Raw genomic sequence first — 13,687 nt, 5'->3', positions numbered from 1 at the left:
GATCATTCTTGCACTGTCCTGTGATAACTCCTGATGGCAAGCTCTCCAGAACTGTACTACACTAGGCCCTTGTCCAAACTTGATTTAGTTTTCTCCCCCAGTAAACCAGTCTGGCTTTACTTCTGAGATTCCTTCCTCATATGGAGGAACTTGCCCTAATGGTCTAAGAGAATGATGGCTTGGCATTGACAGGTTAAACCAGTTGTTCCCTTTGCTCTCCATGGGCTTCGAGATACTCTAGACTATATGGCGCACTGGGTTCTGGTGTATGCTAGTCATCATGCCAAATTCTACTTTTCCCGAAGAACTCTGAAGAGAAAGCATATTGTTCTTTTAGTGAACACAGATTTGTAGAGAATGCAGAAGTCATAGTCTAGAGCAGATTAGCAAAAGATGGCCTGTGGGTCAGACCCAGTCTGCTGCCTGTGACTCTACAGCCCACAAGCCAAGAATAGTTTTCACATTTTTAGATGATTGGGGAAAAAAAAGAATAATACTTTGTGACCGATGGAAATTATATGAGTTTCAAATTTTAGTGTCCATAAGTAAAGTTTTATAGGAACACAGCCAGGTTTATTTACGTATGGTCTATGGCTGCTTTTGCACTACAACAGCGGACTTGTGGGGGTGCCTGGTTGGCTCAGTCTGCTGAGCATCCGACCCTTGGTTTGGGCTCAGGTCATGATTTCGGGGTTGTGGGATGGAGCCTTGTGCTCAGAGGGGAGTCTGCTTCTCTCTGGCCGCCCTTCCCACCACTCTCTCTCTCTCTCAAATAAATAAATCTGTAAAAAACCTCCTGTTTTAATTTGGACTTGAAAATTTTGTGATGTTGAAGCACCTTTGTAGACTTCTTTACCATTTTTATTTTGTATCTTATGAGGTTTTTTTTCCTAGTGAATAAAAGGTGGGGTTTTTTGTTTTCCTTTCTTTTTTTTTTTTTTTTTTTTTTTTACTTTTTAAAGAGATCCTTGTATCCTAAGGGAATTTTTTTTTTTTTTAAGATTTCATTTATTTGATAGAGACAGAAGAGACAGAGACAGAAACAGAACATGAGTTGGGGGCAGAGGGAGACTGAAGAAGTAGACACCTGCTGAACAGGCAGCTTGATGTGGAGCTCAATGCAGGGCTTGATCCCAGAACCCTAAGATATGACCTGAGCCAAAGGCAGTTGTTTAACTGACTGAGCCACTCAGGTACCCCAAGGAAATTATCTTTTGGCCTTCTCTCTGGTGGTTAGTGCTGAGAGTATGGAGTGTGTGCTCTGGGATTGGAACACACATCTGTTATTTAAAAAATATATATATGCAAAAAAAAAAACCTAAAAAAATCACTATTTTTTAAAGATTTATTTATTCATGAGAGACAGACAGAGAGGCAGAGACACAGGCAGAAGGAGAAGCAGGCTCCTCACAGGGAGCCCAGGACCCTGGGATCACACCCTGAGCTGAAGGCAGATGCTCAACCGCTGAGCCACCGAGGTGTCCCTAAAACAATCTTTTAAAGGAAATTATCTTTTATCTTTGATATAGACTGTGAAGGGTTTCTCCAGTTTGTCTTTCTGACCATATAGAAGTTTTAACTTCACGTCGTAAATTGGCCAATCTTTTCTCTATGGTTTCTGTGCTTTATTTCACGCTTAAAAAGACCTCCAGTTCAAGATTATGACAAAATCTATTTGAGACTTGAGTTTTGTACAATTACATTTTGCATTTAAATCTTTGTTCTCGGGATCCCTGGGTGGCGCAGCGGTTTAGCGCCTGCCTTTGGCCCAGGGCACGATCCGGGAGACCCGGGATCGAATCCCACATCAGGCTCCCGGTGCATGGAGCCTGCTTCTCCCTCTGCCTATGTCTCTCTCTCTCTCTCTCTCTATCATAAATAAATAAAAAAAATTAAAAAAAATAAAATAAATCTTTGTTCTCAACAAAATAAATAAATAAATAAATAAAAATAAACCTTTGTTCTCTCTGGAGTCAATTTTGGTGTAAGGAGGTAGGGGTACAGCTTTATTTTCCCCCCATAAGACAGATGTCCCAAATGACATTTATCAAGTAATCCACATTTCCCCCACTGATTTGAAATGCCGCTTATATCAAGCGCAAAATTCATGTATGTATTTGGGTCTATTCCTGACTTTCCTGTCTGTTTCATATCTGTCTACTCCTGCACTGTTACCACAGGGGTTATTGTACTTTTATAGTCTATTTAAAAATCTGTTAGTTAGCTTACTCTCCTTACTTTTACTTTCCAGAGCTTTCCTGGATATTCTTGTTTTGTTTTGAACGGCTTTATTGAGATATAACTCACATAATGTACAAGTTACCTTTTTTTTTTTAAGGTTATTTATTTATTTATTTATTTTTGTATTTATTTATTTATGATAGATACAGAGAGAGAGAGAAAGAGACAGAGGCAGAGACACAGGAGGAGGGAGAAGCAGGCTCCATGCCGGGAGCCCGACGTGGGACTCGATCCCGGGTCTCCAGGATCACGCCCTGGGCCAAAGGCAGGCGCTAAACCACTGAGCCACCCGGGGATACCCACAAGTTACCTTTTAAAGTATCCAGTGCGATGGGTTCAGTATACTCACAGTGCAACCATCATCACAGCCAATTTTCAAACATTTTCATCACATCAAAAAATAAACCTCATACCCTTTAGCTTAATTCCCTTATACCCTGGTTCCTCTGGCCCTAAGCAATTTACTTTACACTAATTTACTTTTCATCTCTATAGATTTTCCTATTCTTAATGTTTCATAGTGAAAGAGATTGTAGAATATGTGGTCTTTTATAACTGGTTTGTTTTACTTAGTGTAGTGGCTTCAAGGGTCATCCATGCTGTGGCATGCATAAGTACTTTATTCTTTTCTATGGCTGAATAATACGCCATTTCATGGACATACCACATTTTGTTTATCCACTCATCAGTGGACATTTGGGTTGTTTCCATCTGGGAGCTACTGCGAATAATGCCGCTATGAACATTCATGTTCAAGTGTTTGTGTGCCTGTATGTTTTCAATTCTTTAGGGTATGTCTAGGAGTGGGATTGCTCATATGGTAATTCTGTTTAACTTACTGAGAAAACTCCAAACTGTTTCCCACAGCGACTGCACCATTTTACATTTCTACCAGCAATGCACGAGAATTCCAATTTTTCCACATCCCGGCCAAGACTTGTTATCTGTTATTTGTAGGCTTTTTTTGTTTTGCTTTGGGTTCTTTTTAGGGGGGAGGGTTGTTTTTGTTTTAATTTTAGCCAGTCTAATAAGTGTGAAATGATTATATCATTGTAGTTTTATTTGTATTTCCCTGATGACTAATGATGTTGAGCAATTTTTTTTATGTGGTTATTGGCCATTTGTATAGCTTCGTAGGAGAAATGTGTATTCAAGTTCTTTTGCTCACTTAAAAATTGGCTGTCTTTTTGTTATTGAGTTGTAAGAGTTCCATATTTTCTTAACTACTCTTTTTTCAAAGATTTTTAAAAATTATTTATTTTTAAATTTTTATTCGTTTATTTATTTCAGAGAGAGAGAGAGAGAGAGCGTGCGCACAAGCAGGGGCAGGGGGAAGGGCAAAAGGAGAAGTAGACTCCCTGCTGAGCACCGTCCTGGGGCTCCATCTCAGGATTCTAGAATCATGACCTGAGCTGAAGGCAGCCACCTACCTACCCACCTGAGCCACGAAGGAGCCCCTTTTTAAAAACTTTTAAGTATCCCTACACCCAAAGTGGGGCTCAAACTCACCCCCAAGATCAAGAGTCACAAAGTTCACCAACTGAGCCCGCCAGGCGCCCCCTGACTCCTCTTACAGCTGCGCTTTTCTATTTGAACTTCAGTATACTGTCCCATCAAAAATGGCCAGCAACATTTATGTGGCTTAGCAGCAAAAACAAAACCAACCAAACAAAAACAGATGTTCAGTCTGAATCCAGGCCAACAGGTTCTGCAGATGAAATTCTTGCCAAAGCCTCTCCCCTTTTAAATGACCCCAAATAAAAAAGTAAAAATAAATAAATAAATAAATGACCCCAAATAATGTGGCCAGGTAATTTATCAAGTTGATTTAAACCCTACTTGTGTGCATAAAGCAGGAATAGATTTTAGCATCGTGTTTTCCTCTTGGCTTGTGATGCTGGTGTGTGGATGGAAGTTGTTAATTACTCTCTGGCCTAATTTACTTTGGCGCTGACTCCGATTAAGGTTGGAGTAGCTCTTTCCGAGATCAACATCCCAAAAGGGCCTGCGGTGATTACTGCTCCATCCCAGGGACTCCTGGCTCTCCCTGGGTTCAGAACCTAACTCACACTACACCCACAGCCTGACTCACAGCAGTGGACAGGAGTGGTCTCTGGGCTTCATTAGGGAGCCATGTGGTTTCCCACACACTTCAGTCCTTGGAGGCATCTGAAAGGGAATCAAGCTTTCCTTATGCCAGTTGTCTGGCCCTTGGGGTATCTGAAAGAGAAGTAAGCACTTCTTAGATCAATATTTTCAAGGCTGATCTGCTTCAAGCCTCTGCATGGAGGCTTCGGCTGGAGAGCGACCGTTTTTTCCAGTTTCTCTGTCTCCGGGGTGGCTATGAACTTGAACTCCTGTAATAAATGGCATCCCCCGCCCCCACTAGGACATTAGTGTAAATGTGTGATTATGATAGAGGAAGATGGACTAATGAGAGATTTAAAACTGGATACTTCTGTTACTTGTTCCTTTGCAACTGAGTTTCTTAACACTTTTTTCATTACAGCCTGCCCTTAAGGAGTGTTTTTACACTATTTTTCCTAATCATGATATTTTAATACTATGAAATTTTAATACCCCAGATATGCTATATGCTATTTATGCACTATATGTATATCTGTGTTTTATACACAAAAAGAATATGCGTTGTGGCCCCTCTTGGGGAGATATGTCCCCCACTGGGGATACGTGCTTTTTTTTTTTATTATTTGTATTTTATTTATTTATTCATGAGAAACACAGAGAGAGAGAGGCAGAGGGAGAAGCAGGCTCCATGCAGGGAGCCTGACGTGGGACTCGATCCCAGGTCTCCAGGATCAGGCCCTGGACTGAAGGTGGTGCTAAGCCGCTGAGCCACCCGGGGCTGCCTGGATACCTGCTTTTCAATAGTTCACAACAGGGTCCCCTGGCAGCGTCCACCACTTAAAAAAGCAGGCAGTCTAGCAGGTGGTTTGAGGAGTGTGAGTTAATCACGCACATTGTGTTTCACAAAAGTGGTTGGTGCATGGTGAGCGCGAAACGAGAGGCCCTGCTGTTGCCACTATTACCATCTTAAGCTTGGTCACAGTGATGTTTGTAACCCCCTCTCAGACTGGGGGTTCCTGTGGTGCTTGAGGGCTGGCCTGAGGTTCAAGGCATTGCAACTTGAGCTTCTACCAGAGGTCCCACGGGGCACAGAAGGAAGGGAACTGAGCTGGGTGGAGACTGTGGCCAGGGGACAGGCCGCGATGCCGCATTTACACATGGCACGTGTTCCCCGGGTGTAGCTCCGTGTGCCAGGCAGGAACTGGTGGCGTCTGAACTTTTGATTTCTCGGAAGCTGGCAACTGGATTTCTCGTTAATCTCCTGCATTTTAGCACGGGCTCAGTGGGCCGTCAACAATTAGGCTACGTGGAAGGAACAAAAGAGATGAAAGCAAGTCCTACAGACTTGTCCAGGGTTAACCGCGCAGCTGGGGGTTGCATCCACATCCTTCCACATCCAGGGGCCCTTCGGGCCACCCCAGCCTCCCCTGTACGGCTCCCGACCCTCCCCGCTCCGCCCTTCCTGGGGGGTCCTTCAATGCCTCTTCTGCTCCTGCAGCCTGAGGAAGGGGCCCCAGGCTGGGCCCCCGGGGGATGGGGACGAGTGGGTCCGTCCAGCTCCCCTCCCCGCCACCCGGGGCCCCTGCGCGGGGGCCGTGGATTGTGTCCCTGGGTGACAAGGTCTGCGGGACCCAGGCGCCCTGCCCGGGAGCGGCGAGCGGGGCCGCGGCTGGGTGTCCCGAGGCGTGAGAGCGCGGAGAAGGCGGGGCGGGCGGGGACCTCGCGGGGCGGGCGGGGACCTCGCGGGCGGGCGGGGACCTCGCGGCAGGCTCGGGCTCGGGATGGAACGCCCCGTCGTCCGCGCCGCCCCTCTGACCCCGCCGCCCTGGCATTGTTCTCTGCTCGCCCGGGTCGCGGGTGGGAGGCGAGGCACGCAGGGGCTCCCGAGCCTGGCTCCGCGCCAGGCCTGCGGCCTTCGGCCCCGGGGCCAGCGGGGCGGCCGCGCCCGGGAGGGGGGGCGGGGCGCGGGGCGCGGGGCCGGGCCGGGCCGGGGCGCGGGCGCGGGCGCGGGGCCGGGCGGCTCAGCCGGCGCAGCCATGGGCTCCCGCGGCTCCCACGCGGCGCGCATTCCCGACGCGGACAGCATCCGGCGGGAGACCGGCTGTGAGCGGCCGCGGGGCTCGGAGCCGGGGCGGGGGCCGTCCGCAGCGGGGCTCCCGGCGGGGCCGCGGAGGGGGGCGGGCACGGGGGCGGCCTCGGTGCCTCGGGCCCCGCGGGAGCGCGTCGACACCCCCCCGCAGCCCAGCCGCGCGGCCCCGGGTCGGGGGGGGGGACCCCGGGGGAGGGGGGGGAGGGGGAGCGCCCGCGGCCGGGTCACCCTCCGCCTTGCGTCCCGCAGTCTCGCAGGCCAGTCTGCTCCGCCTCTACCACCGGTTTCGGGCACTGGACAGGAACAAGAAGGGCTACCTGAGGTGAGGGGCCCGGCCCCAGGACCTGCCGCCCGCCTCTCTGACCCGGGCCCCTAACCCTCCTCCCTCTGAACTTTGACTTGACAGCCGCGTGGATCTGCAGCAGATCGGGGCGCTGGCCGTGAACCCCCTGGGAGACCGCATCATAGACAGCTTCTTCCCCGACGGGTGAGGTCTCGCTGGGGGGTGTGCTGGGGGAGGGCTTGGGGGGCAGTTGGGGGAGAGGCAGACGGAGGGCCAAGGTCACCTCTGCTCCATTGTCCCCAGGAATCTGCGAGTGGATTTCCCAGGCTTTGTCAGAGTCCTGGCTCACTTTCGACCTGTCGATGAGGACGACTCGAGCATGCGAGACCCCAAGGAACCTGAGCCCCTCAACAGCCGAATGAACAAACTTCGCTGTGAGTTCGTGGGGACCCCTCCCCAAGCGATGTACCGCACCTCTTAGCGAGCCTGTAGATGACCCCCCCCCCCAAGCCTCCAGGGTGACCTGCTGGAAAAGAACGAGGGAAGACTCAGCTTTCCCTCCTCCTCCCCGCCCTCTCTATTCTCTTCCAGTTGCATTTCAGCTCTATGACCTGGATAGAGATGGAAAGATCTCCAGGCACGAGATGCTACAGGTTGGAAGGATGCAAGAACAAGAGATGTGATATCTGACAAATGGGTTGTTGAAGGGAAGGGTTGCAGGGGGATGGGATGGGTGGGCAATGGAGGTGCAGGTCACTGGGGTATTTTTTTAAGATTATTTATTTATTTATTAGAGATACACACAGAGAGAGAGAGAGAAACAGGCAGAGGGAGAAGCAGGCTCCATGCAGGGAGCCTGACGTGGGGTTTGATCCTGGGTCTCCAGGATCACACCCTGGGCTGAAGGTGGCACCAAACTGCTAAGCCACTGGGGCTGCCCAGGTCACTGGGGTATTAAGTGGGAATCCAGCATTGGGTGGGGTTTAGTTGGGAAATGGATGGGGAACAGAGGTTGGAAATAGACTAGTGGTTCTTTTTTTTTTTTTTTTAAGATTTTTATTTATTTATTCATGAGAGACACAGAGAGAGGGAGAGAAGCAGAGACACAGGCAGAGGGAGAAGCAGGCTCCATGCAAGGAGTCCGATATGGGATTTGATCCTGGGACTCCAGGATCACGCCCTGGGCCGCAGGCAGGCGCTAAACCACTGAGCCACCCAGGGATCCCTAGACCAGTGGTTTTTAACTGGAGATGATTTTACCTCCTGAATGAGTTGGCAATATCTAGAGACATTTTTGGTTGCCACAACTGAGGGAGTGGAGTGGGCAGTACTGCTGGCATCTAGTAGGTAGAAGTCAAAAACGCTGCTAAACATCTTTCAATACACACGATAGCCCCTATTCCCCCCCAACAAGGAGTTACCTGGCCCCAAATGTCAACAGTGTTGAGATTCAGAAACTCTGTGATAGATTTGATGAAGTGTGGGGGGCGGGGTGGAATTGGGAATAGTGGGAGGATGAGGAGGGGGATGGGGTGGAGAATGGAGGGAGGTTGGGTTGTAAGACTTAGGTTTGAGTAATGAGTTTGGGCATACTGTTGAGGTGAACATGAGATAGACAGGTGGGGGTTTGAATGGAGAAGCAGTAGGGGAAATTATTAGGATATGGTAGAAAGTGAAAAAAATGGTTGAGAGATAGATTACAAAAGAGGTAATAACATTTAGGATGATGTGGGCAAGGTTTGGGGGATGGGGCGAGTATCTCCTCTTTATGGCTGTCCCCTGTACGCCTCCCAGGTCCTCCGGCTGATGGTTGGGGTGCAGGTGACAGAAGAGCAGTTGGAGAGCATCGCCGACCGCACGGTGCAGGAAGCGGATGAAGATGGGGACGGGGCTGTGTCCTTCCTGGAGTTCACCAAGGTCAGAATGATCTGAGGCCTGGGGAGTTGACTTCAGGAGTCCCTAGGACAGATGGACATGGGAAAGGAATTTGGGCAGAGGGATGGGGATCGCTAAGGAAAGGTGGGGCTTTGGGGATGGGAGAGGAGGTGGGAAGCCTAGAGGATTGAGCTCTTGACTACCACCCATCTGCCCCTGCCAGTCATTAGAGAAGATGGACATCGAGCAGAAAATGAGCATCCGGATCCTGAAGTGACCCTCTTTGTGCCGTTGGCTAGCTTACACAGACCACCAGCTCAGCGTGGAATTTGTCTTCAGCCCCTACAGAGGCAGGGCCCCCAAAACTGTATTCATGTGTCTATGCTAAACTCTATTTAGGGCCAAGGAGAGAAAGCTGGAAGGGTGTGTACTAAATAAAGTCTAGCTTATTTGATCTCAGATTCATAAATCAGCCAGCAATCTTCTGGTTGCAAGCAACTGAAAACCCAATTTACAGTGACTTAAGTGAAAAGGGGATTTTTATGGGCTCATGTAATTAAAAAGTTTGAAAGTATTTTCAGAATATAGGAAAAGCCTGGAAGTGTCTTCAGGCACAGTTAAATTCAAAGGACTCAGTTATTAATTTCTCAATCGACTGTGTGTGTGTGTGTGTGTGTGTGTGTGTGTGTTGGGAGGAGGGCTCTTTCCTCATGGTGGATGGCCACCAGCAGCTCTCAGTTTATATCCTAGTAATCCAATGGGAAGGGATTACCTGGGCCGCCCAGGTGGCTCAGGGGTTTAGCACCGCCTTCAGCCCGGGGCCTAATCCTGAAGACCCGGGATCGAGTCCCACGTCGGGCACCCTGCATGGATCCTGCTTCTCCCTCTGCCTGTGTCTCTGCCTCTCTGTGTCTCTCGTGAATAAATAAATAAACATTTTTTTTTTAAAAGGAAGGAAGTACCTTCTTTCAGTAATTCCAAGCGAAGAGCCTGTGTTGGTTCTTGTCCCTAGCTCCAGGAGGCCTCGTTGCTCTCATTGACCTGGCCTGTGTCATGTGCTAACTGTTAAAGCCAAGAAATAAAGCCTGAGGACTCACGGTGGGGTAAGGAGTAGCTGTTGACAGGAAAATGAAGTGTCATTATCAGAAGAAGGGGGAATGATGCCAGTCAGGCAAAACAGGAGATATCCATTACTGTGAAGTTGACCAACTGGAGGAATTCTTGAAGTCTGACTTTTTAAATGGGTTTTCACTGATCCTGTGGGTACATGCCAGTGTGATAGGGATGGGCAGGTGGAGACAGATGATCTAAAACTAATAAATAAAGACATCTGTTCCTAGGGTAGGAAACTATTCAAAGATTTGTGAATAGTTCCATTTCTTTTACCATAAGATGCTCAAGCATTGATCTATCACAGAATAGAGGGTAAAAGTCACATGAAGTTGTGAGATCCTAGGTCTGTAGCAAAATGCTTTGGCTCTACCAATAGGAGATGCTGTGGTGCCCTGCCTGTATCTTCTCTCTGGGCTGTGCGGGAGTTGTCTGCTCTCAACACATGGGAGTCAGCTGCACCGAGGGCTTCCATCTATGTTTTCAGTGATGTCACATTGGTAGCTTGAATCAGCTGTGGTGGGAGTATTTACACCATGGACATTGGCAAATGCAATAGGCCAGGGCTGTTCTGCTTAGGAGAGCCCGTCATTAAACATTTAGCAGCACACCACCTGCTCGGCATTCATCATCACTATATGTGTCAGTGGCTTCTATTTTAGCCCAGCTTTATTGTATTGTAATTGGTGTACAGAAAACTGCACAGAATTGATGTGTATAATTTGATGAGTTTGGACATAGGTATATACTCATGTTCCCATCACCACAACCAAGGTAATAAACATTTATCATCTCCAAAAATGTCTTCATATCACTTTGATATCTGTGTGTGTGTGTGTGTGTGTGTGTGTGTGTGTGTGGTTAGAACGCTTAACATGAGATCTACTGACTTAACGAATTTTTTTTAAAGACTATATTTATTTGAGAGAGAGAGTGAAAGCGAGTGTGTGCATGAGCGGGGGAGGGAGGGGTGGAGGAAGAAGCAGACTCTCTGTTGAGCAAGGAGCCCCATGCAGGACTTGATTCCAGGATTCGAGATCATGACCCCAGCCGAAGGGAGACATTTAATCAACTGGGCCACCCGGCACCCAACAAATTTTTGTTAAGATTTTATTTATTTATTTGAGAGAGAGAACACAAGTGGGGAGGGGCAGAGGGCAAGGGAGAAACAAGACATCCAACTCAGCAGGGAGACTGATTCAGGGCTCGATCCCAGGACTTCAAGATCATGACCTGAGCCGAAGGCAGACGCCTAACCGACTGAGCCACTCAGGCACCCCTGGCTTAACAAATGTTAAGTGTACAACATCAAATTGTTGACTAGGGGCACAGTGCTGTGCAGATCTCTGCAACATACTCATCTTGGATAACTGTGACTTTATCCCCGTTGAACAAGAGCTTCTTTTATGCTCTCTCCCTTCCCCTTGCTAAAGACCATTCTATTGTCTACTTCCATGGATTTGACTCTTTTAGGTGCATCACATAAGAGTCACGCAGTACTCACACAGTATTTGTCTTTCTGTGACTGAAGTGTTTTGCTCAGCATAACGTCTCCCAGGCCCATTCACGTTGTAACAAATGGTAGAGTTTCCTTCTTCTTTTTTAAGACTGACTAATATTCCAATATATGCATATACCACATTTTCTTTATTCATTCATCTAATGCCAATGGACATTTGGGTTGTGAATAATCCTGCAGTGAACACGGGAGCCCAGATATCTCTTTAAGATGGTGATTTCATTTCCTTCGGATAGATACCCAAAAGTGGGATTGCTAGATCAGATGGCAGCTCTGTTTTTAAAATTTTTTAGGAACCCCAATGGCTTCTTTCTACAAGCACAGATGATACTCTATCCACGAGCTTTGCCTGGCATAGGCATGTACTTAGCTTATGTGAAGGACAAGTTGAAGTGTTGGGGAGTCAATGGCCATTGGGATGACAGATGGAGATTGCTAGACAAATACCCAGTTTATTGACCCCTCAGTTTGGACAAGTTAGAGGCATGTTTTCTTACCTCTTGAAATCTCCAGCAGGTCTGAGCAACCCCCATCCCACCCCGGTTATTCACAGCACGGGGCTGCTTATTAAAGCACCCTGCACTGCACCTCCCCACCCCCCCCATCTCATCCCCACTCTCCTACCACTGCTTCCTGGATCACTTCACAGATAAGCAACTGGCTCTCTGATCTTCGTCTCAGGACATTTCTGAGGAAGCCTACCTGAAGATGTACCAGAGGGTCCGGAACACACGTTCACACTGCGGTTGTGGGCACTCAGAGGGGACCCTTTGAGGAAGGACTGTGTCAGATGATTTCATGGCTCCAGGCATTTGGAAGTCATGTAGAGACTACACCCTTTTGGGGGCTCTCAGAGTGTGGAATTGCCTGGGGTGGCAGATCAACCCCATTTCAACCTGATGCTTTGATAGCAGTATGATTCTGACAGATGAGTCTCAAAGTTGAAGGGAAGGGGGGTGGCAATGAGAATATTTGACTCCATTGGGAGTTTTGCAATTTTTGTTAGAAGATGGCCACATAAACAAAGACTTTCCTATTGAGGGATGTCTGTTTAGTCTTTGACCCCGGGTTAAAGATGAGAAGCAGAGGAAGGGGGGTATAAACCTCACTGAGTGGCAATTTTTTTCCAGGCACTGTGGGAGAAGATTTGTATGCAATTGACCCTTGAATGACACAGGGGTTCAGTGTATTGACCTTACACAGTCGAATATCCACATGTAACTTTTTTTTAAGATTCAATTTATTTATTCATGAGAGACACAGAGGGAGAGGCAGAGACACAGGCAGAGGGAGAAGCAGGCTCCATGCAGGGAGCCCGATGTGCAACTTTATCCTAGGACCCCAGGATCACGCCCTGAGCCAAAGGCAGACACTCAACTACTGAGCCACCCAGGTGTTCCTCCTGTGTAACTTTTGACACCTCCTCCCAAACTTAACTCATAGCCTCCTGTTGACCAGAAGCCTAACTGATAACCTAAACAGTCGGATCATGCATATTTGTATGTTATATGTACTCTATACTGCATTTTTACAATAAAGTAAGCTGTAGAAAAGAAAATGTTATTGGGGCGCCTGGGTGGCTCGGTGGTTGAACATCTTCCTTTGGCTCAGGTAGTGATCCCAGGGTCCTGGGATCGAGTCCCACATTAGGCTCCCTGCAGGGAGCCTGCTTCTCCCTCTGCCTTTCTCTCTGTGTATCTCATGAATAAATAAATCAAATCTTAAAAAAATAAAATGTTAAGAAAATCATAAGGAAGAGAAAGTACATTTACACTACTATACTGTAAAAAAAAAAAAAATCCACATGTAAATGGACCCACGCAGTTCAAACCCATGCTGTTCGAGGACCAACTGTATGGATAGAAATAGAAGGGAGACAGGCAGAGAGCAAGAGAGAGAGGGAGGGAGAGGTGTCTTTCTTTATAGTTGGTCTTTTTTCCATTATAGTTCCTCAAATTTTCCTGATGATATATATATCTGATTAAAGTTTAGACCTTAAATTAAAAAAAAAAAAAAGAAAAAGAATGCTTGGCTGCCTCTCTCAAGTACAGCAGGTGACTCTTGGTCTCCAGGTTGTGAGTTCAAGCCCCATGTTGGGCATAGAGATTACTTTAAAAAAAAAAAAAGTTTTGATTCTTTGGTCCCCTTTGAGGACTCCTGAGTCTAAGGGAAATCTATATTTTTAGTACGTGATTTTTTAAAAAAAAAGATTTTATTTATTCATTCATGAGAGACACAGAGAGGGAGAGGCAGAGGCAGAGGGAGAAGCAGGCTCCATGCAGGGAGCCCCGATGTGGGACTCGATCCCAGGACTGTGGGATCATACCCTGAGCTGAAGGCAGACGCTCAATTGCTGAGCCACCCAGGTGTCCCTTAGTACGTGATTTTTATGTTGGAGGTTGAAGGACCAAACTTTTAGAAACACTTAAAGCTTCTGGCCAGACTCCTAGTGACTGACGGGTCTCTATGAGACGTTCTCCAA

At 47.7% G+C, this 13,687-nt stretch overlaps 1 protein-coding gene across 2 annotated transcripts; it reads left to right on the top strand.

The window, feature by feature from the left end:
* The first annotated feature begins 6,082 nt into the window (after positions 1-6,082).
* Positions 6,083-10,478, top strand: CHP2 (calcineurin like EF-hand protein 2). 2 transcript variants are annotated; one of them, XM_041747068.1, is made up of 7 exons: positions 6,083-6,198; positions 6,668-6,740; positions 6,825-6,905; positions 7,005-7,135; positions 7,293-7,354; positions 8,496-8,618; positions 8,800-10,478. In XM_041747068.1, exons 1-7 carry the CDS (start codon positions 6,111-6,113, stop codon positions 8,851-8,853), a joined length of 612 nt encoding a protein of 203 aa, XP_041603002.1. In that variant the 5' UTR covers positions 6,083-6,110; the 3' UTR covers positions 8,854-10,478. The 2 variants fall into 2 exon arrangements, with proteins under 2 accessions (XP_041603002.1, XP_041603003.1); XM_041747069.1 differs by lacking the exon at positions 6,083-6,198 and adding an exon at positions 6,272-6,432.
* Positions 10,479-13,687: the final 3,209 nt, after the last annotated feature.

This window comes from Vulpes lagopus, chromosome 3, assembly GCF_018345385.1.
Source record: "Vulpes lagopus strain Blue_001 chromosome 3, ASM1834538v1, whole genome shotgun sequence".
Lineage (NCBI taxonomy): Eukaryota > Metazoa > Chordata > Mammalia > Carnivora > Canidae > Vulpes > Vulpes lagopus.
This window is presented reverse-complemented; position numbering and strand designations above follow the sequence as displayed.

Bases quoted from the DNA above. Each gene is read 5' to 3' on its own strand.
- CHP2 (XM_041747068.1), top strand. From the start codon at position 6,111: ATGGAACGCCCCGTCGTCCGCGCCGCCCCTCTGACCCCGCCGCCCTGG. The intron at 6,741-6,824 runs GTGAGGGGCCCG...TTGACTTGACAG, and splicing joins AACAAGAAGGGCTACCTGAG to CCGCGTGGATCTGCAGCAGA. The intron at 7,136-7,292 runs GTGAGTTCGTGG...ATTCTCTTCCAG, and splicing joins CCGAATGAACAAACTTCGCT to TTGCATTTCAGCTCTATGAC.